The sequence below is a fragment of the Pieris napi genome, chromosome 2 (genome assembly GCF_905475465.1).
Source record: "Pieris napi chromosome 2, ilPieNapi1.2, whole genome shotgun sequence".
Lineage (NCBI taxonomy): Eukaryota > Metazoa > Arthropoda > Insecta > Lepidoptera > Pieridae > Pieris > Pieris napi.
In genome coordinates, this window is record NC_062235.1 from 10,029,591 (window position 1) to 10,057,442 (window position 27,852).

Here is a 27,852-nt window from a genome sequence, read left to right on the forward strand (position 1 = left end):
AATAATAGATTATAGATGATTTTATTATTGGAAGAAGGAGGAATCTTCGACCAGTCTTACCACTCTACGGCTAAGGTGAAGACGTTCTTTATATCGACGTTTTAAAAGAGTACCGAGAGTTTTTTACGCCGGCTTTTTCTCTCGGCCTACACCCTCTGTCTTCTTTGCCGATGAGTAGGGATGCCTACAAATTCAAATTTAATGACGTGGAATAAGTGATACCTGTATCTTATGTTCCATAATAAACATATTTTATTTTATTTTTTTCATATTTTATCGTTAGCAAATTGTAGGTGTGCAATGTATACTTTTTGGCATGAATGGATAAGTAAGGATTAAATCGTTTAATTTTTAATTTTTTCTTTAAACGAACGAAAATTACTGAAATCGCCTATACTTGAATATTTCTGCGTAATATTCGGCTATTTGAATCGCAAATTAATCGGTATTCGGCGGATGGCCAAATATTATATTCCTTGCAAGTTTTGGAAACTTGTGACCAATTATGAAATTGGGCTAGTGTGTAATTCAATTAAAAAACAAATTGTTGGTACTCATAACATTGCTGTTTTGTATACGTTTTAATGAAATTCAATATCAATTATGTTAAATAAAAATATTTTAATCTAAAATGGTCACACAGGCCAACGCTTCCCTTATATGCATTGTTATTCACAAAATAAAGTTTTATTTTCGATATTATTCAAAATATATCAAACAATGATTCTTTTTATTCGTATATCGGAATGATATTGTCATGAACGACCTCTCGCCCCTTCCGGTCAGAGGAAGCTTATGGCATTATGGACATTTGTTGCGAAGTATTATAAAAGAAGGTTTCTCATAATGATAAAGAAAGACTGTTTTTTTAGAAGGATATTCTGTTCTTTCCCTTTAAATTATAATCGTTAAATAAAAGTCGTAAATCGCAAATCCATTCTTAATTGTAGTATCGTTAATACAATAGGAATGGATTTGCGATTTACTATAATTTTTAATCAAATAATTGACTCGAAGGAAACGCAGGCTCAAGATACGTATAGTTAGTGATAGTACGATGTTTTCTCCGTATATGTATTTGGTAACTATAGTAACACGAATTCTTTAGCTTTTGTTAAGTCAAAGCATGTGTGCTTATTTAGATTTACATTATATGTTATTTTCAGAGTTCCCCACCGCCTTTTAGCCCAGCTGGTCGGACTAATGATGACGACGCGATTGTTAACATCATTCACTCGGCGGAGGAATTCGTTTATATATCTGTTATGGACTACGCTCCGGCGTTTGAGTTTACGCCGCAACCAAAGTAAGAAACGCTTTTTCTCCTTCCGAGGCCCTTTCATCTTTAACCACTTCATTAAAAACAAAATTATCACTAACATTTCAAAAATCACATTACATACATTTACTAAACATCTCAAACGATATCTTGTTAACCTGTCGTATTCTGATACTGAAAATATTCTTATTGTACAAAAATAGTTTCAATATAAATGTGTAGAAATAATTAATATAATTTATAAAATACTGTTTTCATGTCAAAAGGTTGGACTGGCTGCCCACAACACAGGGAATCCTAGTGTGGGGGCCAGTGCACTTGACTTTATCAAATATCTTGTATATTGTGCATAATAAAGTTTTTTCTTTCTTTCTAAACTATATAATACTGCTCCTCAGCATAATGCTGAGCCAGGGCCAGTTACAACCAAAAACACACACACATTATACACTTAAAATGTACCTTCTCCTTTAAAATTTTTTTTTTTGTATTTTATTATTATTTTGTGTGTTTCGTTAGGAATAAATGTTATGTCTTATAATAAAGTAATACTGAAGTTATATAAGGAGTAATTTAAGCTGGCAATCGCGTTTCGTAACTTATAATCAGATTTTAATATCCTCCTAGAACGTAACGTAATCTTTCGCGAAATATGTAAAAAAATATTATTTTATATGTATTTGTCCGATTTTTTTACCTTACTACAAAAACTATTATCAGTTTCACTATTATTAGAGTTTCAACCAATTTCTTATTTGTTTTTCCGGAATTTCCATAAGCGCACTAATTATGTCATTCCGTTTTTGTCCATCTGACTTCATCTTCGCACTTTGTTTCCACTACCCCTTTACTGCTTATCAGGGAACTGAGATATATAAACTCGTCTACTATCTCTGGAACTTTCAGTTCACCAGTGTGTAGGAGTTTTCCTTGTCTATCGATCATATATCATCAATTTAGGTTTGGATACATATTACATCCAAATCTCGTTGCTAACTAAACAGACTAAGGTCTGTTTCACAATGATAGGATAAACACTATTGTTGCGTTTCACGACCATCCATAAGTTATGAGTCCGATGAAGTGTCAAATAGCCCAATTTATCTTCCAAATAATTTATGTGTTGCATAGCTATTTGGTACTTTATCCATACATTATGAAACAGACCCTAAAATTGACTAACACTACATAAGATATTTGTTAGTAGAATAATTCTCATTTTCAGATACTGGCCAAAAATCGACGACGCATTGCGTGCAGCGGCTTTAGAACGACACGTCCGCGTGCGCATGTTGATAAGCTGGTGGCGCCACTCCTCGCCCGCCGAAGAACATTATTTACGCTCTCTGGCTGCGCTTAATCAGGCCTTGCCGCATCTTGATATTCAAGTGGTAAGATTTTATCGTTAAATTGGCTATTATTTTATTTAATAAATTTTTTTGTTGATTCTCACAGACGAGGGAATAGACACTTAATTGGAAAAGAAATAACTTCTTTCCATGATTTTTGAATTATTTTTTTTTAGTATTTATTATTAACCATATTTTGAAAGTTTAATTCGGACTCCCATAAAAGCAAAATTTTCGGTAAGTGTGTTCATAACTGCAGTTATCTGTATAAAAATATATTAATAAATAAAAACCTTTCAGCGCCGTTTCATAGTGCCATCTACCCCTGACCAAGACAAGATCCCATACGCGCGAGTGAACCACAACAAATATATGGTGACAGACAAAACAGCGTATATAGGAACGTCGAATTGGTCAGCCGATTATTTCGTTGACACTGCGGGGGTGGCTTTTGTATACAAACCGGAAATGGAAAATAAAGTTAGAAATGGCAGCGACATCCGGCGAGATTTACAGGAACTATTCGAGAGGGACTGGACGTCTCCTTATGCGGTACCTTTGAGGAATTTATAGCGATAAAAATGTCATTTTTTTAATTTGTGACAGTTTAATTTTTTCGGTGTCAATGGTTCATGCTGCAGAAAGTGCGTTCTAATAATAGTTTTCATTATGAAACGATTTAGTATTAGTTATAAAAATACAACAAAATTAATCAACAATATAATTTACCTCATACAAGTCCAGAAATGTGTGGATTTTTTCAAAAAATAGTGATTCGATTTTTATGAAACTTGGAGTGTTCCCGAAGAACATCTCGATTTCACCTTTACCTCACTAAAATTATCGGATAACATTTTCTTAGTCGTTTAAAAAAATATCAATAATATACCTCAACCAAAACCAATAATGAGAATCTAAATATATGAGCAAGAATAGATTTGACTTTAAGAGTAAATGTCGCTGCCGGGATGACGTCACAGTATGGATTGTAATTTTATTTAAGTATTCATACATTCCCAAGAAACTTCACTACCGGATGACAAAGCGATTCTTATCAATTGTAAGCATGGTCACGTGTGTCATCTATGACCATGCCGCTCATGAGATGGGACTTAAAAGTCGTAATTGTTAAATCATGCTCAATCCGATAGTATTTCTTTTGAATGTTAACAAAACCTGCCAATTTGAATTCCGAATGTATTATAATATTTAGAAAAGCGTTATTAAAATTACGTTTAAATTTTAAGCATATATGAACTTTGTAGGATGAAATTATTGTGAATTAGAATTTTAATAAAACCGCTCAATTTCCTGTTGCTTTATAAATATGAGCAATAATTTGTTTAAAAATTAAGAATATTGCGAAAATTGTGTAAATAAACTTAAGTAAGCGTGCCTTTCTTTTAGAATTCTTGTAGAGAGTAGATTTTTTATCCCTTCTATAGAAATAAATGAATTTGTTTTATATTATATACAGTCAAAACCGGTTATAACGACATTGAAGGGACCGTATAGTTGCCGACGTTATATCCGATAGTCGTTATAAGCAATGTCATATACACAAGTACAGTACATATGTATGTACATAGTTATATTATCATAGTTATCGATCTAGAATAGGTAGGTATGGGTTATATGGTATGTTAATATTATAATATGTAAACGAGTCAAAAAAGAAACAAAAATATTTATTACGAAATAGGTACAAAAGTAATCAGTCATTCTGTTTTTTTTTTAGCCTCAAGGTATGAGTATCACCAGTATCAAACTGTTCGTTAAAGGCAACAAATTTTTTTAAGAGTCTCGGAAATCGTTGTTGGCTGAAACTGTTCGTTGGGATAAAGTGCGTAGGTAATAATATGCCAAAATATTCATTAAATGCTTATAAATAAGATTTAAAATCGTTTGTATTGTTTTGTTTTGCTGAGACAAGAAGCGGTTGGTCGTTATAGCCGATGAATATCGATAAAATTTCGTCGTTGTAAGCGATATGTCGCTGTATCCGATGTTGTTATAAGCGGTTTGTTTACTGAATAGTTTAATAGGGATTCGGACGGGACCATACAATCTGGTTGTAATAACCGATAGGTCGTTGTAAACGATGTCGTTATAAACGGTTTTGACTGTATTTATATTTGTTCATAGGTTAAATATTGTGTTTAAAAATATTTATGAGAAATAAATATATTGTAGTTTCAAAACGGTACCAAAATATGTATATTTTTTAAGGTCAAGACAAAAATTAATATGGGTAAACCCACAAAGTATAGAAGAAATCTGTTGGATTAAGGTTAATTAAATTCTTTACTAAATTAAATGTTTGTTTAATTCTTATATACTAAAATTAATATTATTTCGTCAATAACGTTTATATAAAAAAATCAATATAGCAGCTTACTTAATTATTGATTGCAAAAGTTAATGTTGCTATATTAAAAAAATATTTTTTGAAGTTATACTTCTTTAGGCGCGTTTGATGAGAGTGAAAACTTTCGATGCGCGCGCACCGTGACACAAAATTAACAGAATTAAGTTGCCCAAGGAAGATGCTACGGCATTGGACATAATTTAAAAACAACATTCGAATAATACTAGAATCTATGTTACACTTAATGTAAGAGAATAATAATAAATATTTATTTATTTAATTTTTCAAATGTAAACTAAACTTTATTGACTATAATGACTCGACCTTTTCCAGTCTTTGATTATTTACTTGTAATTAATTATTTGCATGCAATCAAAAACTATTTTTAATAATGCCAAAGAAGTATAACTTCTTACGCGCATACATAAGTACACGCACCCTTTTTTTTAACTAAAATATCAAAGAGGCGCTTCGCTATGACTAAGCTTCATTAGCTACGTGGATAATTCAGGGATTCTCGAAGTATATGCGTTGTTTGCGGCATAAAGTTCATTTGGTTCTTTCCATAATGTGTCTCGTTTTGTCCTTCAAGTCAAGCAACGTGTCCAGCTCATTTCCATTTCAAATTTTTGGCACACTTGACTGTATCTGTGGCTTTTGTCAGACAACAGACGGACAAAAGGATTCGTTTGATATCTAATATACTGCGCTCAAAGCACCTCTGACAAATTGAAATTTAAAATTAAGTGTAGGCGAGGCAAGGTAGGAAACAGCCTTGCGATTCTGTAACTCACTTTTCGAACTCACACAGCGGTTTTCGCACTGGCGGTTGCGCTCAAATCAGTCGTGCAGCAATAGGTCGGTTCCTATTTTTCTCTCATGGTTATTACCTCTGTTAAGGTTCCTCTTCTCTGGTTATCCCCCTCTAGCGATAAATAGCTGTACTAACCCTTAAAATTTTAATTTTTGTTTTAATTTTTTGAAGTTATACTTCTTTAGGCGCGTTATGAAAAATTGATGAGAGTGAAATGTTACGATGCGCGCGCACCGTGACACTAAATTACAAGAATAAAGTTGCCCACGGAAGATGCTACGGCATTGGACATAATTTAAAAACAACATTCGAATAATAATAGAATTTATGTTACACTTAATGTAAGAGAATAATAATAAATATTTATTTATTTAATTTTTCAAATTTAAACTAAACTTTATTGACTATAATGACTCCTTTTCCAGTCTTGATTGATGATTATTTAATTGTAATTAATTATTTGCATGCAATCAAAAACTATTTTTAATAATGCCAAAGAAGTATAACTTCTTACGCGCATACATAAGTACACGCACCCTTTTTTTTTCATTCCAGCAATCCAGATGTTGATGACTCTTCTTTATCTCCTGATTCTTTTTTGCTGGTAAAACTTCCTTATAAAACCTTAAGGTTTAATAAAGAATTTGATAGTCTGTTAATGAAATTATGTTTGCTTTTATTCTCTATGGTGAAAAGACAGTAAAAAGTTTTGATTAGTTGGCAAAGGAAGGTAAAATAAAGGCCCATTTACATGATGCCATTTTCTTGCCTGTACAATTATATCGACGCAATAAATGAGTTGCATGGTCTAAACAAAACGTAACATTCTTGATCAATGGGAAAAGTTTCCTTTCAAAACTATTATTGATGTAAACAGCACGTACAATAATTTCTTACGCAATTCTTGTACGCAATTATCTCTTCATTTGCAAACATGAGTGCAGTGAGTGAGGGTGTGTTGAATTAAATTAAAGTTAAACAAATTAAAATTAAATTAAAAATTAATTTATATAATTTTTTTATTTTGTTTGTTATTTCCTTCGGTCCGAAACCGTCAACTTCAAATTCCTGTGAAAATGCTGCTAGCGCAGCATTACGTGCATCGGTTCTTATAATTTACATTTTCGGTATCCTATAAACACTCATGACTGCGATAAATCTCAATGAACTTTATTATTTCAGCAGAACTGAATTTAAACACCTTTTTACTCATATTCATACCTCTCTGTTGGATGGTTCTAATATTTTAAGGAGACTGAGCTCTGGTGGTGAGGGTCTATTTTAAAAAAAACAATAATTTATGTTTATAAAGAGCCAAAGATGTTACACTATCTGCGTCTAGAATAGAAGTACTAAAACAAAAAACAGAAACTATCTTTTTGTATAAAATTCAAACAGGTATTCTTTATATTCTAAACTAAAACTTTTTCTTTACATGGGACAAGTGTTGCCTGCCTTTATTACATTAATATTTACGTATTCAAACTCCAACACTCTTCTAAAATATTTAAGACTTGAATGAAAAATTCGTCAACGCAAATACGTGCAATACTTGCACGAAAGCGCCATTAATAGTAGGAGAGGTGGCACCAATTTTTGGGCAGGTATTTGAGGCAAGCTGAAAACTTGTCACATACCTCTCCTATTATATTCCAACACGGAATTGCAGACCTGGCTGGTGAGTAGCGGGGCTAAATCAACCCCTACATTTTTGAAAATATTAATTTTTTTTTCCCAAAAATATATTTGAGGCAATACGCAATTTATATATGTTGCAGTGTAATACTTAATAAATACAAAAAAAAATAAGCCAGACAATTTAATCGGGGCTTTAACATTACCAGACGCGTGCAAATATTTTTTTAAAAAATTATAAAAAATGTTTTTGAGGCAGCTTGAAATTTTAATGGAGTGTTATTTATAACTATAAAATAAAATTCCCAAAAAGACAGATCATTTCGGTAGGGCTTTCTACCTGCCAGGCGATCAAACAAATAATGGATGGGTACGGGCCTGTACTACTATAGACAAGCTGTAGTGTGAGAGAGAGCGCATATCGACAGCTGTCTTCGTTCTGGCTTGCCGCGTTACTATTGGCTCTAGTGAGGCCACGTGACTTACAATAACCCATGAGGTTTTTAGTTAGAATTTCGGAGTCGTTACTTTCAGTCGTATTATTCTACTAATGGTATTATCACACTATTTAAAACTCAAATAATTAGAAAATGTCTAGTGAAAAGTTAGTTTGTGTTATTTGTAAAAAAAATGATGCTAAAGTGATTGCGTTTGTGGAGAAAACTCTAAAAAAAAGTCAGGAGGTGTTAAATATCCATAAACATCATAGGTTAAAATATAATCATATTGTTTTGCCAGTGATTCCTAACCTTTCAGATGGTTATCACACAAGTTGTTATAAGAATTTTATAGCTTTGATGAAAAAATATAGTGAAAATACTGTGATTGAATCCAATATTTATACTCTTACAAAAGGTATTGTATTAATTTAATTATTTTTCAAGCATTACATACTGATAAATAAAATTAAGCATTTACAGCTCTTCTTTCTTCTGAATTAAAACAACATCTTTTAAGAACGCAATATATAACAAGCATTTGGAGATAATAGAAGGATGGATATATATATAGGATAATAGAAACGGATGGACACTTAATGAGAATACGCTAGATTTTCACTGGTTTGACGGAGAGTGTATGCCGCAATTAGTATTCGACGCTGTTGTTCACGAGGAAAATAAAAATAACGATGATGAAAATCATACTACAGGTGAGAATAAATGGTTTATTTTTAATAACTGCTGCATTCAAATTTCTGTGATTAATTAAAAAAATAAATATCTATTTCTTTTCGGAGATGATGAAGAGGTTGCCGAATCTGATACAGATGAATCCGAAGATTCAAGTAGTTCTGATGAAGATTCTGATCCACAGACGAAAAATGATAATTTATCTGACGTGAAACAAATTTAATTTATTTCAAATTTTTTTTACTTAAATAATTGAAACACTGAAGAAATATTATATTTTTATAAATCTAGTTTTGCGATTTTGTATGTTAATCATTGGTTTTTTTTATACGTAACCCTTATTAATTTTAAGATGAAAAAGGTTTTAAATTTCCGTATAAATTTTGACTTGCAATAATGTCAGAGAAACAATTTTTAGTTTTGAATGTAGGGGCAACAGTATGAATTCTATACTGAATTTTTTTTTTAAATTCTCTTCAAAAAATAAATATTTTTACGGAAATATCAAATATTTAACAATTCATTACGTTTAAATTCGCATTAAAATTGGCAAAATGGCTAATTTTTTAAGATAAAAAAGAAATCACAAAAATATCTCCCTTTAACGTAATAATAATAATAATTAATTTAATCAATACAATGAAAATACAATACTTTTATGCAAAATGTATTTAGTACAAATTCAGAAAATTTTATATTTTTTTACTCCGAAATTCTAACTAGTTTCTAGTCTCTCATGGGTTATTGTAAGTCACGTGGCCTCACTAGAGCCAATAGTAACGCGGCAAGCCAGAACGAAGACAGCTGTCGATATGCGCTCTCTCTCACACTACAGCTTGTCTATAGTAGTACAGGCCCGTACCCATCCATTATTTGTTTGATCGCCTGGCAGGTAGAAAGCCCTACCGAGATGATCTGTCTTTTTGGGAATTTTATTTTATAGTTATAAATAACACTCCATTAAAATTTCAAGCTGCCTCAAAAACATTTTTTATAATTTTTTAAAAAAATATTTGCACGCGTCTGGTAATGTTAAAGCCCCGATTAAATTGTCTGGCTTATTTTTTTTCGTATTTATTAAGTATTACACTGCAACATATATAAATTGCGTATTGCCTCAAATATATTTTTGGGAAAAAAAATTAATATTTTAAAAAATGTAGGGGTTGATTTAGCCCCGCTACTCACCAGCCAGGTCTGCAATTCCGTGTTGGAATATAATAGGAGAGGTATGTGACAAGTTTTCAGCTTGCCTCAAATACCTGCCCAAAAATTGGTGCCAGCTCTCGGACCATAAATGGTATACGCACGTGCACATAGACTTAGTATATACGCCAGTATATACTAAGTCTATGCACGTGCAAGCCTGTGTTTAGACAAGTCAAAACTTGCAAGCAATAATCTCCTTAAATTAGTTAGTTGCTTTGGTGTAAACAAAAGGCATGTGCAATTATTTCCTTGTCAAAACTTGAATACAATTGCATTCAAGTGTTCACGTCACAATTGCGTACAATTCTTGAACGGCAATTATTGCGCTTCATTTATTGCATTCAATTATTGCTCTGGTATGTACAAGAAAATGGCATCATGTAAATGGGCCTTAAGTCTTCCCTTAGTACTGTATGCAATAAATTAACTGGAAAAAAAATTGTTTTGTTACAAAATTTTCTGAGGAATTTTAAAGTGGGATCGTATTAAAATGTATCAATAAAACATGTTTTCTAAAAAAGTAATCTTTATTTCGGCTGCGAAATTGTTTATTATACAATAAACAATTTCGCAGCCGAACTTCACATTACATAACCTAACAAGTAGTAATTTAGGTTTAAACCGAAATTTTACGAAAAGTATCGTTTATTCATATTAATCAAAACATAATATAATCTTAAATCTAACCTTAATAATAACTTGGTTTTTCAACCAAAAATGTCTAAATTAAAAAGAAAATTACTTTTCATATTAAAAAAGTTCATTATAATCTAAACAGCATCAAAGTTTTATATTTTTAGTAAGTCATATAAGAAGAAAAAGGTAATTGTGCTACAATTAAAATAAAATTACACATTTATAGAGATACTGAATTTCTCTTTGACACTACAGTATATTTCCCGCATTTGACTGTTACTTTTTGTTAAAACTTCTGTCAAACAAAATATTGTTTATTTAAATTTATAATATTACAGAATATACCAGCACTCATAATCGAATCAGAAATGCATAGAAAATAAGATTGTTGAAATCAAAAAATAAATAATAAAATACATTAAAAATATCAATATGAGTCCTGATACATCCTGTATATTAAAAACCTACAGTGTATGTCCAAAGCCATTTTCGGAATAGTTTAAACGTTTTGAATATTAGGTTTGATGCTTGGTGACATTAAAAGGTCAAAGTTATTTAGTCCGGGAAAGGGGCAGTTTTGCTGTTTGAGACCAGGCCACATAATGGGGCATGGAAAAGCCGTCTGGTTCATCTCTTTTGAGGCAATCAACCGGAAACTATTATAGTTTCGCCGAGAATCGAACCTAATACATGTAAGACATGTGAGGTAGCCACGTATTTCTAAAAAGTTTCTTAAAACGGTATTAATTCATAATGCGTCAATTCATTCAATCATTGACTTAGAAGCGGGTTACATAACGTCATAACCGCCGTTCATAAATATTACTGCACTGATTGATTTATGACCTTTCGTACCCACTTGACGTAATTCCATATTTAAAAATTTGAACGCCCGTATTCACACTAAATTCTGCAAAATATTTTCAAATATTGTTTTCGAACTTGTTACGTTGTTCCATTTTTAAAAAATATTTAGAAAATAATCTATCTCTCTCACACACTTTCAGTCAAATTGTATTTTTACACTGTGACGAAAAGAGACAGACTGTTAAAACTTTACAATTAGACTGATTAAGTTTTTATGAATAAAATATATTTGTCCGTAGATCACTGTAAAATTTCCTTTAGGCGTGAGTAGCACTGTCTTCCACAAAGTCCCTGGCCTCTTCCTGAGTGACGCATTCCACGTGGGAGACTTTATTCCGGAATTTAACTCCGTAGAACTTGTGCGCGTGTTCCAACAATTCCGGACGGAAAGTGGTTGTGATGAATTGGGCGCTGGAAGACAGTTCGTGGATCATATTGGCTATCGCTTTCCTGTGTTGGGCGTCGAGGGCCTGAAAAATTATTTTGTAATTAGTATAGACGCTATAAGGGTTTGTATTATCTCTTTGGTAGTATGTAATTTTAACCGAGATTAAGAAAAGTTAACTGTTTGAAATTTGTGTGAAACTAATATTTGAGCATGATCTCTATACGCTTCTAAGAAAGTGCAAAATTTTGTCAGTGTATATATGTTTGTACACATTCTCGAAAAAGAAATCAAAGATATGAACCAATGAATCCATGAATCCAACCCAAGTTGTATTGAAATTGGTTTAGTGGTTTTTGAGGTATAATTCTTAATAATATAAAATTTCATAGTTAATTATCATTTTTAGTTGATAGGTTCGAAATCTGTTGAATTTTCAAAATACCTTTATGAATAAAAAGTACTTTTGCTAAAATGTATATTTTCCGTACAAAACATAAATATTGTATCTTATTATATTTTGTTTATATTGTATCAAAAATATTATTAAATAATTGAGTTAGCTATCATAAATAGAAAATCTAAAATACCTGATCGATCTCGTCGAATAGGTAAAACGGCGCGGGATCACACTTCTGTATGGCGAAGATGAGAGCCAAAGCAACGAGTGACTTCTGACCCCCCGATAGCTGATTCATCTCCCTCATATCACCTTCTCCGCCCGTGAAGGACACACGTATACCCACACCCGTGAATTGTTCTGCATTTGCCCGCTGGAATAAAATATTTATTTATATGAGCACTTCTTACAATAAAACATAAGAAAATTAACTTATACTCTGATTTTTAATTCCGTAGAATTATGACAGCTTTAATTTTTTGACATGTCAGAGATGGCAAACCTTTTTCACCGGGCACATTTTTCAATATCAATACGAGTTTGTTAGTTAATGTATGCATTTTAAAAGTGGTTTAACGGCGAGTGATAGATACGTCCCTTTTCATCACAAACAGTAAAAACGCACAAGTAAAGATAGCATTTATTTCTTTAAAAAGGTTTACTAAACCTGGAAATAGGAGGCAGTGATGCGAGCTAAAGATATAATAAAGTAATCATAGTTAATTTAATATATTATTAGAGATATTGAAACTTTTTTAGTAGCAACACTTATGAAATGTCAGAATTCTACGGAATGAAAAAAATATATAGGTATTTAATTCTGGTTGCTGAGTTCTTTTATTATAAGAACAGCTTACGGGCAAGATTACCCGATGTTAAGTAAACCGCCTGGACACTCAAACTCCCAGGTTCGCAAATGCATTGCCGGCTTTTAAGATTTTTCTTGAAGGACCCTTAATCGAATTGAGTCAATGGGCAGCTTGTTCCAAAATGGGGCGCGGTAAAAAGTGCGTTAAAAACTCATTTAACTTGTGGAACGTCAGACAGAAGTCACGATGATACGGGTGGAATTTTATACTACACCGAAATGGTATACATTTTGGAGATCGTTGCACACTAAGACACGTATTTTACGACAATACACTAGAACTTATTGAGAAATGATCACGTGACGAAGCGTTAATTATTTATTTATACTTTATTAACTTATATAAAAACATACATATAAAAAAAATCAAATTAAAAAGCAGGTTACATAAGGCAACATGCGACCTTATCGCTAGAAGCGATTTCTTCCAGGCAACCCTAATGTGGAACAATAAAAAAGAAACACCTACAGAGGGTAAAGTACAAGAAGTGCATACAGAATTAACAAAAAAAACTCAAAATAATACGTAACTTTAACTAAAATAAAATAAAGTAAAATCTAATAATCATTTATCATTTATCATAACATTGGCATTTTATTTTACAATTCGTCATTTGAGATTTCAATAAATTATTTTTAGAATTTCTAAAAGGTAATTCGCCCTTCTCACTCTATCGGTCTCAATCGCTCTCTCCCTTTTCTTCGACAAAAACGCTGCACATGATCGTGACGCTAATATTATTATTATTGCGTTTGATCCGTAAAGAATTTACCCTCATGCGCCTAAAGAAGTTTCACTTCAATAATTAAAAACACCAACCTCAGCAACCAATTCCGGTTGATCCTCAGTGGACACCCTCATGATGAGGGATCCCCGACCGTGTGGTACCAGCTTCTTGAACACATCCGTGAAGTTCTTGCTCACTTGCTTGAACGTGAATTGGATTGCTTCTAGTTTGTGATGCTCAAGAGTCTCTATAAGCTCTCGGATCTTTTCGCCACTGAAATAAAAAATATTTAAATAGAATTTAAGTACTACCTAAAGTTTTGAGCGAATCTTCTTTACGTCAAATCCTCGTTTTTAAGTGAAACTTCCAATCCAACATGTCTGTGTTGGGTTATATTTCTAAGTATTTTTTTATCACAGCCGAGAATAATCTTTATTACTAAGTTTGGTCTCGTTTTTACGTGTTTCAAGATTTTAATTAGAAGAGCAAATTTTGTATAAATAAAAGATAAATCAGTGGCGCTACAACCTCAGATTTCTGTATATGTATCATCATCATTTGTCAATCTAATAGGCAAGTAGGTGATCAGCCTCCTGTACCTGACACACGCCGTCGACTTTTTGCGTCTAAGGCAAGCTGGTTTCCACACGATGTTGTCCTTCAACGTTCGAGCGAATGTTAAATGCGCACATAGAAAGAAAGTCGATTGGTGCCAGGGAGCCGGGAATAGAACCTACGACCTCAGGGATGAGTTTCACGCAAGTTTCAAGCACGTTGAAGCCACTAGGCCACCGCTGCTCTTGAAGAACAGTGAAGATTTTATACCACAATTAAAACAAAGAAAAACTAATTGAATTCATTTTAAAGTTACGTTTAAAACGTAAAGAAATCAAATCACTTCCAAACAGAAAATAATAAACAATAAGGTCTTTGTTAAAATTAAACATTATCTGTTCGGAAAGTACAGTCATGTCAAGTTCAGTCCAATTTAGTACACTGCACATTACACTAATTACTTTGAATAAGTATAAATTAGATTTGAATATTATACGCCTAACACAATGGACGTAAAACTGTTGCTATACATTAGTGTCACCATGACACTCATTAAACAAGTCCAGTTATTAAAAATACCATTTATAGGAGATATTTTTGGTGGAACTAATTTTGATACTAGCAACACCACAGACGACGCCTTCTTAAATATATCACAATTGGTCCAAAAATATGCATTTCAATTCGAAGAGCATACCGTTACCACTGAGGATGGCTACATTTTGGCACTTCATAGATTGCAGAGCACGAAGAAAAATGGAATTCCAGTGCTTTTGATGCACGGGATTTTGGATTCGGCGGATTGCTGGGTTTTACAAGGACCCAATAACTCCTTGGGATATATTTTGGCTAACGAAGGATTCGATGTATGGATGGGAAATGCTAGAGGAAACCAATATTCACTCTCACACGTAAACTTAACAAACGATCGAATGTTCTGGAACTTTACATGGGAAGAAATTGGATTGTACGATCTGCCAGCATTTATCGACTATATTTTAAATAAGACTGACTCCCAAGCACTTTACTACGTCGGCCATTCACAAGGCACGACAAGTTTTTATGTCATGAACGCCTTACGCCCAGAGTACAATAAAAAGATTAAAATAATGTTCTCCCTATCACCAATCGCTTGGATGAAGAATATAGAGAATTCAATACTTAAATTCATATCAAAGTTCGTCAGTTATTCGCCCGCGTTCAACGTATTCACGCCGAGTAAGGAGTTTTTCGTTAAAGTATCAAAATTCTGCACTCTATTCTTTAACAATTGCGACAATTTGATGAATTTGTTTTCTGGTAGCGAGAACAGCTTAGTTGATAAAGCAATGTTGCCAATAATCTACGGCCATTACCCGTCAACTTCTTCCACTCTGCAGTTCATTCACTACGGTCAATTGATCAACTCTGGTCGGTTTTGTAGATTTGATTTTGGCGACAAAAATATATTAAAATACGGTGACATATTGCCTCCTAATTATGATTTAAGTAACGTGGTAGTTCCAATCGTGTTATTCTATAGCAATAATGACTGGTTGTCCAATTTACTGGACGTGGAAACTTTGAGCGAACATTTGCCGCTGTCTGAGAAATATTTCGTTGAGAACTTTAATCACATCGATTATTTATACGCGAAGATCGCGAAAGAGAAAGTATATAGGAATATATTAAAACACATGTTCAAATTAGAGAAATCTTATCTGTGATAAGCGATCTTTTATAACTTTTACAGTAAATAATAAAATTTAGTGTCACGCGATAATGTATTTAAAAAATATTGTGTATATAATTTACCCGTTCCCGATACAATTAGAGATAATTAAATTTTAATGTATGTATATAAATGGGTTGGCCTAGTTTGGGTGTGGGACTCTCTCCTTTAGGTTTGATTTCGATTCTATGTAATCTAGATTTAACTCTTGAATGATAAAGATGGTCATTGTGAAGAAACTGGTATTTCTTAGATTTAAAAGTTCGTGTTTCAGGCACAGCAGGTAATACCTATTTAATAAACCTATTAAACAAAGAAAATGACCATGAATCAGATACAGAAAACTGAGGTCTAAAACAATATAAATTTTGAAGTACAAGACACCAATAGCAATCAAGGGGTGCCTGTAGAGCCACATCACAGTACATATATATTTCCTTAAAAGAATACAAAAAATCCAAATTAAATAAAGGAAAAAAAATTACTACAATTATTGAAAAAGCCCTCACCCAACGTCAAGTTCCTCTTTTCTCTTGTACAACTTCTCTTTATGCTCTGAGAAACTGATGAATTGATCCAATGCCTTCTTGTTCACGTGATTGTACTTCTTTAAGTGTTGGTTCGCCTTTTCGAGTTCTTTGAATAACTGAAATAATTTATTCATATATACGCTTTAGTAACATTACGAATTCCTATATTTTATGAGAAATATATTTTTTTGACATACAAGCTTTTATATCGGTGTCTCTTCTATTATTTATTATGTTTCAGTGTTACCAGCATCGCCTTTTTTTAATAAAATACGAATACAAACTTTGATCTTGAACTCTTTAAAATATATAATATGTACTAGCAGACTCAGCCAAGCGTTGCTGTGGCTAAGGTTTTTGTTATATTACATAGTAGTAAGCTATTCAAGGGAAACGGTAGAAGAACACCAGTCGTGGGGACCACCATGCTTTTTTGGTGGTTATGCCATTAAATTGTAGCTTATGTGAAATGTTGGTACTTTCAACAAAGCGCCATCTGTTAAAATTGTGACTGTCAAATAACGGACAAATAATTTGCTATAAAATAATATTTCGGGTATAAATTAAGATGTTAGGTATCCTATCTTTTAAGTTAGACTAAAATGCACACGGTGTCAAATTTGATTGAAATCGGTTAAGTAGTTTAGGAGTACATAGCGGATAAGCAACGTGACGCGTAATTTATATATTATAATATGTATATTGGCTATTTTACTAAAACTAATCGATAGATTTTTTTGAAATTTTCATCGTAATTGAATATTAGATTGTAACACTAGAAATTTATATGTCTGTTATGTGATGTAGTATAATAAATAAAATACATTTTGTGATGCGATAAAACTTTTGCCTTGGAAGGCATACATTGCAAAAATTAATAAGCATAAACTGAAAAACGTTTTATCTGATTAAAAACTGTTTTTTTAATGTGGTCATGTTTTTTTTACATAACACGAAAATAAATACCTGTTTAAGCGACATCTTCTCATACTTGGTGTGCAACTCAGGCGCATTGGGCAATGTTCCGAGCGCGGCGATCTTATCTAAGGACTCTTGAATTTTCTCCTGAAGCAACACTTCCTTCGAAGCCATCTTCTCTAGACCTTTCGAATCTTCCTCCATCTTGTCTTGAGCCTCTTTTTCCTAATTTTTTTAAACCATTCTAGATTATATATAACTGACTATAGAACACAATACTTAAAAAAAAATATATTTATAATTTCATCAACATCCCAAAACGCTTCTGTAGGCGAGATAGCGTGGCACTAGTCCCTACGTACTATGCCTGTAAACACGAGGGCCAAGGAGGCTCACCTGATAAGTGATACCGCCCATCGTCAATGCCAGTGGGCTCGCGAGTGCGTTACCGGCCTTTCTTTATACCAAACAATCATTATTAAATAACATAAATACTCAAAATTTTTTTTTGGTCAAAAGCATTCTCCGACGTACGCACAACCGTGACCGTTTTGAATCACGTGACTGACGTATAAAAAATAATATTACAATTATAGAATTTTATAAATTAACTAGCTGACAGGGCTAACGTCGTTTTGCCATGTATATCATTTATAATAAAAAAATAGGGGTTGATCGTAGAGGGGTGAAAGTTAGGGGTTGTATGTATTTTTTAATGTTGTATCATAAAAAATAAAAACAGAAAAAAAATATTTAGGGGAATGAAAAATAGATGTTGTCCGATTCTCAGACATACCCAATATGCACACAAAATTTCATGAGAATCGGTCAAGCCGTTTCGGAGGAGTTTAACCGAAAACACCGCGACACGATAATTTTATATATTGGATGTCTATTTTCAAATTATTTTATCCTTTTAAAGTTGTCATATACAGATTACTATCAATTTTTTTTATACTATCAAATTGGCTATTATAAGATTTCCTCACCTTATTCCTCCACTTATCCAACTCCAACTTGAGCGCTTTCTCATTTTTGACGGCAGCTTGAACTTTTCTTTCAACTTCTTCCATTTCTTTGTTAATCTGTTTGATTCTCTTTTCCGCCGCATTTAGATCAGACTTGCTATTCTGTAATCTTCGTTTGCGATCCTCTACCGATATCTCTTGAAGGGCTTGCACTAACTCGTCCTTACGTCTGAAAAATATGTCAGAAACGTCAAAAAAAGAAAAGTATTTGTATTATATTGTATTGTTTAAAAAACGATGTAGGACCTTAGGACTACATATATTTTTTTTGGCTAACCGGCAGGAGGTTAAGTGAACGCGAGAGCGTACGCTAAATGTTTTTACTTTAAATCTATACTAATATTATAAAGGTTTGATTTTTTGTTTGTTTGAAATGAATAGGTTCCGAAACTACTGGACCGATTTCAAATTCTTTCACCGTTGGCAAGCTACACTACTCCCGAGTGACATAGGCTATGTTTCATTTTCAAAAAAAATAGGGATGTTTACTAAAACTTGAATAATCTAACCCAAGGTGTAAAAAAGTAAACAAAAAACTTCCTTTAATCGTGTGCGCTGCGAAAACTATTAATGATAGAACAAAATGATGTATTACAATTTTTTACGACACATCACTATCTATGAATATTGTCGCGACAGCATGTCTCTATCTTTTATAGTTACGTCACAATAAGCGTCCTTTTATTAATTTTTTTTTATTAAAATACCACCGCTAGAAAAGGCTCTTTATTCGTACCTAGGTATTGATCCTTATCAAAATAATTACCAGCGTTTCACATAAGCTACAATTTAATGGCATAACCACCAAAAAAGCATGGTGGATTGGTGTTCTCCTGCCTTTTCTCTTGAATAGTTTACTACTATGTAATATAACAAAAATCTTAGCCACAGCAACGCTTGGCCGAGTCTACTAGTTCTTAATAACGTTATAAATAATGCCGCTAATCATTTATAAACTGGATAAAACCTCACCGTATTAAATTGTTGGTGAGCAAATTCTCTAGTTTATTCTTCGTTGCCTCCAAATTCATTCTCTGACTGAAAGCCTCCTTGTTTTCTTGCGTGAGCCGACGGATGGCGTCATTCAACTCGTCCACTTTGCCTTGGTCGGCCATCGACAGCTGTTCCATTAATTCCTAAAACACGAATTATTTATAATTAAAAATTTTTTTTTTTTTGACAATTCACACCAATTGACCTAGTCCCATGCTAAGCTGGTGAAGCTTGTGTTATGGGTACTAGGCAACGGATATACATACATATTATAGATAGATATACATATAAATACATATTTAAACACCCAAGACCTAAGAACAACACCAAATGCTCATCACATCGATGTTCGCCTCAGCCGGGGATCGAACCCGGGACCCATGGATTCGCAGTCAGGGGTTACTAACCACTAGACCAATGAGTCGTCAAATATATGACAATATGTAGAAGATTATTTAAACTTAATATGTTTGAACTTTGAAGTGAAAGATATAGCAGCTATATTACTGCGCCTATTTCATTTATCGTTTAAAGTGCCTAATACAACTAAAATGTTATTGTTTAGGATAGTATTGTTTCAAGAATCGAATCTATGATCTTTTAGGTCTGATTTCTGCATCTGTTTCGCAATCTTTTGTTTTGTCTAAGAGGCAAGTAGGTGATCAGCCTCTTTGCCTGACACAAGCCGGCGACTTTTTGGGTTTAAGCATGCTGGTTTCCTAATGATGTTAAGTGTTAATTGCGCACGTGGACAGATAGTCAATTTGTGCACAGCCAGGGATCGAACCTAAGACCTCGAACACTAAAACAAAAACTGTTCTGTTGTGTTTTGTTTAACAACAGATGCATTATAGAATAACTTACGAAACGTAGTATCGCAATTGATAGATAATATTTTACGATACTTTTGACTATCTACATAATAAGAACGTATTCAATTATTTTAGTAGTAAAAAACGTAAATCATTAATAAGAATTCTTCATACATAGTTTCAGTGTCTTCATCTTAGTCAGTAAATGTTACATTAATAAAATTTTACCAATTTCAGTCGCAAACAAATCATGGAATAAAATTCAAATTATTGTGATAATAAAATGTGTTTTAATTATTTGTATCACGTAATCGGCATATTAGTTGTCTTAAACGTTTACCAAGGGCAAGAAAATATAACTATAAAACAATAACGAGACATACTGTCACGCCAAATTTACGATACATTCAATTGTAAATACTAATGCATAATTCACTAGATAACCGCTTGTACGTGTGTAATACTGAAAATGTTTAGAACTGGCCAGTTAGAAACATTGCTAATGAAAACTTTTTTGAATTTCAATTTTAGAACTCTTTGGTAACCTAATGTAGTATATTGCATTCATTTGTCATTTGTTTTTGTGAATTGGCGGCAAATCTAAAACTCTTGTCACACGTGAAAAAATTTTCGGTCAATGATTTATTATGACTTTCGATGTGGGTATAAATAGGAGTGTGGTAATAAATATGAGTTGTAATATTTCAACAGTTTCTTGAACTAGAACTTTCTATATCATATAAAAGATAATTTTGAATCAAACATGATCAAACATAAATGTTACTTCAAGAACGCGCCGTGGTCATGGTCTGAGAAGCCAAGAAACACAGTAATCACCTCTTGTTGTTCGCTAAGTTACAAATATAGAAAAACTCTCTTAGTATTATGATACAGTATTTATCTACGTAATTAGCTACATCTATTTTTCCTTGTTAGACGAGTTAATTTGCTTTATTTATTACCTTTTATATTCAAAGTGCGCATTTGTGTAATTTTAATGATTTTACAACTTTGCAATATACGGTAATAGTGTTACGTCTCCGAACATTTAACATATACATCCTTATCTACGTTTATCAAAAGCAAATATTCTTGAGAAGATAGATAAACATAGTATAATGAATTATTTTAATATTTAAATGGCGAATGTTCCTGTAGTAGATTTATTATAAGGTTTAAATTATAGTTAGACGTATTCGTAAGTAATGACTCTGGATGTTAGCCTTATAGCTTAGGTTATATATTTAATCGTTTGTTAGATATAATTATTATTATTATTTGAATGTTGTCCGTGGGTCAATATAGCCTATCGTAACACAGTTTTAAAGAAGTATAGACGAAGAGGGAGAACCTTGAAGAAGTGGGTAAAACTAGTTTACTAAGTTTGTTTATTCATATCGTAGTTATAATTCTAAACGGACATTACGCTATATACAATATGTACCAATAAAAACATAAAACCCTTCGAATCCATATAACACAGCTGTTTAATACTTATGTATTAAACAGCTGTGTTATATGATCGGAATTTACACTTTATAGTGTAAATTTTATTTAAGCGGTCTGTCCAATTTCTTAACTGTACAAAAAAAAAACTAATATACAACTCTAGGATTTGTGCGAACAGATAATATAATCGCACTGAAGGTTATATCTTATATCATTTTGAATGAGACGCACGTGTTTCGTACAAAACTGTAAATATAACTTATTTAATAATCTGTATTACTTGCAATGGCATCAGAAGATTTAATTGACGTCGTAATTGGAAAGTTGGGGTGGTACCAGGCTCTGCTTTTATTTCTTCTAATTTTTGGCCGTTCCCCCACCGAATTCCAATTAGTAAACGTGGTTTTCATTTTACCTAACCCAGAATATATTTGTCAAGGTGAAGAGAAAAATGTTACGAATCTTTGCCCGTGTGAGGATCCAGTGTATGATACGAGTATAATGAGTTCTGTATCGAGCGAGTTTGATTTAATTTGTGAAAGGAAACATTTGGCAAGTCTAGGCCAGTCCATGCTGCAAGTGGGAATATTATTTGGCAGCGTGTTGTATGGATATATTTCAGACCGGTAAGATTCACGATTAAAGAGAAAATCAATTTGTGATTGAACATTTCGATAGTAGGTTTTTTTTTTTAAATAATACCTATTCAACTCCCCTGCCACTTCACATCACACGTCTCGCGAAATACGCCCCGGCTACATCTGTAATATTTTTGTTTACAATATTCATGGGCGAGCCGGGACGCAATTCCTCGCGAGACCCGTTCTTGGGGTTTTGTTTGCCGCCTTAATATATTCAACAATTTTATCGCAGAACCGTTCCAGGCACGATCTGTGCTTTATTAACAAGTCCTGTAGGCCGTTACGGTCTACAGTCATCTGCATTTGTTGCTCCAGTTCGTGCCTGGACGATGCGAATATAGGGCAATGTAGGAGCACATGTCGATAGTAGGTTACAGGATCTGATCTTGTTTTAATATGTGATGTCTGACTCAAAGTTGGTTAAAATTAAATCATTTTCGTAAAATACAATGTAAACTCTATATAACGACACTCAAGGATTGCCTATTTTGACGTTACCAACAGTTGCAGTTAAATGGAAAGACAAATCTGTATTAGAAAAAGAAAGTTCATTTCAGACTAGTGATAGTAATTTTATAAAAACAATTCGTATTTGAACGCTATTGCGTTGTCTGTTATTTTTGTACTGTACCAGTAGTTAGGTTGTATTTTTTACTTGTTCAATTCATATCTTGCGATATCGAGGCATCTTCGTGATAAAGCACATGAAGCATACGCAATTTGTAAAAAGAACGGATTTCTTGGAAAGTTCGGTACATATGACGAGTACCGGCAGTCGAGGTTATTTCTCGCTAAGACAATAAAGCGACAAAACAACGTACACAGCTCCGCAGTTTTAACTAATTTCGGCAACTTAAAAAGTACTTTTTAGTATTTAATTGCTGTCGTTATTGAGCGCGGTATAATGCTATGTAGAGTATATCACTGTATGGAAGACCGGCTAAACCAACCAAAGCCGATTGTTTTCGACGCTTTAGGGGGATTGTTGTTAAATCGAGGAACGTTACATGGAGTTTACAATGTATAGCTAAAATTTCAAATATTTACTACGATGTCCACATTGTTTATAGGCCAAGCGAAATAATGCTATATTTATTATTATATTTGACGGCTCATTGGTCTAGTGGTTAGTACCCCTGACTGCGAATCCATGGGTCCCGGGTTCGATCCCCGGCTGAGACAAACATCGATGTGATGAGCATTTGGTGTTGTGCTTAGGTCTTGGGTGTTTAAATATGTATTTATATGTCTGTCTATCTATAATATGTATGTATATCCGTTGCCTAGTACCCATAACACAAGCTTCACCAACTTAGCATGGGACTAGGTCAATTGGTGTGAATTGTCCAATCATATTATATTATTATTTAGAATTATTTTAGATTTGGCCGCAAAACATCGTGCGTCCTATCTCTGACAACTGAAATTATCTTTGTGGCTTTATCAGCCGCGGTGACAGAATTTTGGATGTTTGCAATCTGCCGATTTTTAATCGGTGCATCGGTTGGTGGTACTATGCTCTGCACCTACGTTATGGTCATAGAACTGACGGGAACGTCATTCAGACCCTTGATACCAGCATTGGCAGAGGCGGCTTTTGTTATATGTTATATGGCACTACCGGTTATAGCCTATTTCTTGAGCGATTGGAAGCATTTGCAACTCGCAACGTCATTGCCTTGGTTGTTTGTTGCGGCCTATTATTTCGTAATACCTGAATCACCACGATGGTTGATTACTATGGGAAGAAAGAAAGAGGCAACTGCTGTTTTAATTAATATGGCGAAGAAGTAAGTATATCATTAAATAGATAAATCAGTGGCACTACAACCTCTTTAGGTCTTAGCCTCAGATTTCTGAATCTGTTTCATGATCATATTTAAATCTAATAGGCAAGTAGGTGATCCAGAGCGTGACTGACACACGCCGTCGACTTTTTAGGTCTAAGACATGTCGGTTTCGTTATGATGTTTTCCTTCACCGTTCGAGCAACCTCAGAACCTAGGACCTCAGGTATGAGAGTCGCTCGCTGAAGCCACTAAGGCCAACACTGCTCTCATATCAAGTATATCATTACCATATAATATGTATACAAAGCGATCGCTGTAACCTTTTTTTATATAACAGGAGTGATACCGCCACCCATAGACACTCACATTGCCAGAGGGCTCGCAAGTGCGGTGACGGTCTTTAAAGAATTGGTACACTCTTTTCTTCAGAATACGATTCCACCCGTATCACCTCGACGTCCGATGATTGTTCCACAACTGAGCGATTTTTAAGGCACTTTTTGCCGCGCACCCCCACTATGGGGAACTACCCACATAAGTATTTCCGAACCAATTCGACTGAGGTTACGTACCAATTCTTAAAAGGTCGGTATTACTTAACAGTACATGAGAAAAGTAGTCTAATAATGTCTAAGTAAACTGACTGACTGAAGAGTGGCGGAAAGTTTATTGCTAGTTCTTCTCTACTCTTAAATGTAAAATTAGAAGCATTTAATGTTTATTTCTTTTTTGACATTCATAAGTGTACATTGTGTTACCTATTCATATACGGCCAAAATTAATAATGTATCCTCAATCTATGATTATAACCAATCTTGGACTGATTCATATCTAAAGACCGATCTCCAATCTGCATGCCAATAAACATTTCTGCTATCCGATTGTTTATTAGACAAAAGATTGACAGCAATCTTTTGCGTGATCCTTGCCTCTCGACCGCGTTTCGTTCAATGCAATATGTTGTGTTCAAGCATACCAAAAGTTCGTGTTTTGGAACGAAATAAAATAAGTAAGACTTAGGGTCTGTTTCACAATGTATGGATAAAGTAGCAAATAGCTATGCAACGTTTTGTTTGTTTTTTTGTTACGAACAAATAAAGTTACAAAATTCTATAGAAAAACATAGAACCTTAACCTTTTTGCTGGTCATTTAATATTACTTGTAACGAAACGGGCTGTCATTTTCATATGGTATTATTGTTTGTTAGGTTATTGAGTATTTTAGTACATATTATTACAAATATAAATTTTCTCTGAGTTGTTTGTGTATGTTGTTTTTGTGATTCGAGGTTGGTTCTTTAACTTAAAAAAATGTCTACGCAAAAACGTAAAAGAAGCGTCAATTTCAGCCGGGAAGACGTTGACCTTCTAACTTCGCTTGTTGCTGACCATAAAAATATATTAGAAAATAAAAAGAGTGACTCAGTCACCTGGCAGGAGAAAGAGCAGTGCTGGAAGACGCTGGAGGCGCTGTTTAATAGCACAAGTGGGGTAAACTTTCGCAGTGCTAAAGCTTAAAGAAGGCTACAAGAAAAAAGTCTGCCTTGATACATGCTGAAACATATCGTACAGGAGGTGGCCCTAGTGCTGCTACTCCTCTTACCCGCTATCGAGGAAAAAGTCAAAGACATGATATTGTTGTCTGTCGAAGGAAATTAAAGTCAATTGAAAGGAAGAGCTTCTAAATAAGAGAAAGCCATGGGCATTTAAAGATGAAGAAAGAGAGCATAACAGAGAATTCTGGGCCATAGAAAAAAATATATTGTTAAATAAATTAGAAAAATAATAGATTTTGTGCCTGGAGCGAGGATGTATTGTATTAAAAATTTGTATTTTTATTTAAATAAAAGCATTGAATTTTTATTTAATTTATCTCAATAATGTTGTAATTTATAAAATATTGTAGTAATAAAGCAAAATAATCACTTATAAGATTACTTCGCACACTTGCATTTCCCACGTTGTCAATTGCGCTTTGATCAATATCATCAGCTTGTTCATCTACTTGTTGCAGTAGTTCAAAATGTTCATCTCGCATTTCAATAGCAATATTGTGCAACACTGCACATGCCACTATCACGGCTTGTACACGAGATACTTGAAGCAAAATCTTTTCTGACAAACCGATTTTGGGGAACCGATTTTTTCCAAACACCATATTATGTCCTTTCCACCACATTTCTGCTTCGTATTTGAGATTCGTTATAAAGATGTTCTGCTGGAGTCTTGAGGTTTTGAAGTGGAGTTATTAGGTAGTATCTATAGTAACAAATATTTTTGGTTGTAGCTAATATTTAATTTTTTTTTACAAAAGTTGATGAAAATATGAAACCTGCAAGAAGTCATATATGATAGACATCACTTTGTGTAAAAGTGTCTCCAAAGCGTCTTTTGTTAACCTAAATCTAAATGTGAATTCGGCGTCATTCAGGCTCTGGATATAATAAGTTCTTGTCTTCTTATGTCTTCGCACAAAAGTACGTTGTCTTCTTCCAGCTTCAAAATTACTATCCCAATCGGATAATTGCATTTAAACTTCCAAATCACTATCACTAGAACTGGAAGATGACGAAGATGAATAAATTTTCCCAATGAATATTAAGTTAGGTCGCAATCCCAAACCCAAATCATACGAGTTTCACCGATAGCAATCCGAGATTGATTTGGCCAATCGAACAACTGTCAAAATGGACAGATAGGTTGTTGGCATGAGTAAACATTCATTTTCATACAGAGGGCAATCTTCAATCTCTTATCCGCCCTCTGAACGATTGGTTGAATAATTAGATTGGTATCTCAGTCCATGTATTGAATATTGGCATGCTTTTCTTTAGAAATGGATTGAATTGTCAGTCTATGACAGCTAAATTTGGATTGATATTGCATATTGGTTTTGGCCGATAAATGATTTTTGACTTTTGATGGCATAATTCGCTGTGTTCACTTCAAATTTCATCGCTAATAAAATTAATTTCAGACAAAACAAACCAACAGAGAACATCGAAGCGATTGTCGAGAAAAAATACGAAGAATTGCGTCAGAAGGAGGAAAAACAGTACGGTACATATATCGACCTATTCAGGACTCCCAAAATGAGAACGTATACTCTGATAACAAATTTTGTATGGATGTGTTGCTCGCTCACGTACTTCGGAGTCAACCAATACATCGGCAGACTTCAGGGTAACATTTATTTGAACGTGCTGTTGTCCGCGACCAGTCTTATACCTGGTTTAGTATTAGTCGTCATTGCGTCGCGATATTTAAATCGCAGATTAAGTATGATCATAAGCTGTTGCGTAGCTGCACTATCTTTCTTAGTATTTTTGATTATTCCAGAAGGAATGCCTAATGTATTACTAACATTTGCCATTATTGGCTTGATGGGTGCGCATGCGTCGTTCGTTCAGGCATATTTACACACTTCGGAGATATTTCCGACGGTTGTTAGGAATTCCGCTTTGGGTCTCGCGTCTGTCTTTGCGCGTTTCGGTGGGTTTATTGCACCGTTCGTGGTTAATGTAGGCATTGAATGGATAACAATAGGAATTTTTAGTTTTTTGGCGTTTTCTGCGGGAGTTCTTTGTTTATTCTTACCGAATACAAAGGATAAAGAGCTTTTAAATTCAATATCACAAGTAGAACAGTAAGATAGTCCGTAGTTCAGTTTATCACTTTAAGTTACATTAAATTTTTTATCAATACTCGAAATAAATTATAAAACCATGGTGAATACTTTTATTTTTTTTAAACCAAA

The 27,852-nt window shown here is 33.5% G+C and overlaps 3 protein-coding genes across 5 annotated transcripts in view; 2 read left to right on the forward strand and 1 right to left on the reverse strand.

The window, feature by feature from the left end:
* LOC125061076 (5'-3' exonuclease PLD3-like) overlaps positions 1 to 4,098 on the forward strand; it is a 34,197-nt gene extending 30,099 nt beyond the window's left edge. For all 3 annotated transcript variants that reach the window (XM_047666209.1, XM_047666217.1, XM_047666226.1), the window contains exons 9-11: positions 1,167 to 1,306; positions 2,505 to 2,670; positions 2,929 to 4,098. In XM_047666209.1, coding sequence (XP_047522165.1) covers positions 1,167 to 1,306; positions 2,505 to 2,670; positions 2,929 to 3,201 — 579 coding nt within the window. In that variant the 3' untranslated portion in view covers positions 3,202 to 4,098. The remainder of the gene's footprint in view (positions 1 to 1,166; positions 1,307 to 2,504; positions 2,671 to 2,928) is intronic.
* A 6,240-nt stretch (positions 4,099 to 10,338) lies between these two features.
* Positions 10,339 to 27,852, reverse strand: part of LOC125058686 (structural maintenance of chromosomes protein 3) — a 29,996-nt gene continuing 12,482 nt past the window's right edge. The window contains exons 17-23 of the mRNA XM_047662814.1: positions 19,383 to 19,546; positions 18,372 to 18,579; positions 17,431 to 17,607; positions 16,444 to 16,580; positions 13,761 to 13,941; positions 12,263 to 12,445; positions 10,339 to 11,757 (exon numbers count right to left, since the gene is read on the reverse strand). Coding sequence (XP_047518770.1) covers positions 11,545 to 11,757; positions 12,263 to 12,445; positions 13,761 to 13,941; positions 16,444 to 16,580; positions 17,431 to 17,607; positions 18,372 to 18,579; positions 19,383 to 19,546 — 1,263 coding nt within the window. The 3' untranslated portion in view covers positions 10,339 to 11,544. The remainder of the gene's footprint in view (positions 11,758 to 12,262; positions 12,446 to 13,760; positions 13,942 to 16,443; positions 16,581 to 17,430; positions 17,608 to 18,371; positions 18,580 to 19,382; positions 19,547 to 27,852) is intronic.
* On the forward strand, positions 21,777 to 27,796 carry LOC125058691 (organic cation transporter protein-like). Its single transcript, XM_047662828.1, has 3 exons — positions 21,777 to 22,290; positions 23,688 to 24,095; positions 27,073 to 27,796. Exons 1-3 carry the CDS (start codon positions 21,950 to 21,952, stop codon positions 27,743 to 27,745), a joined length of 1,422 nt encoding a protein of 473 aa, XP_047518784.1. The 5' UTR covers positions 21,777 to 21,949; the 3' UTR covers positions 27,746 to 27,796.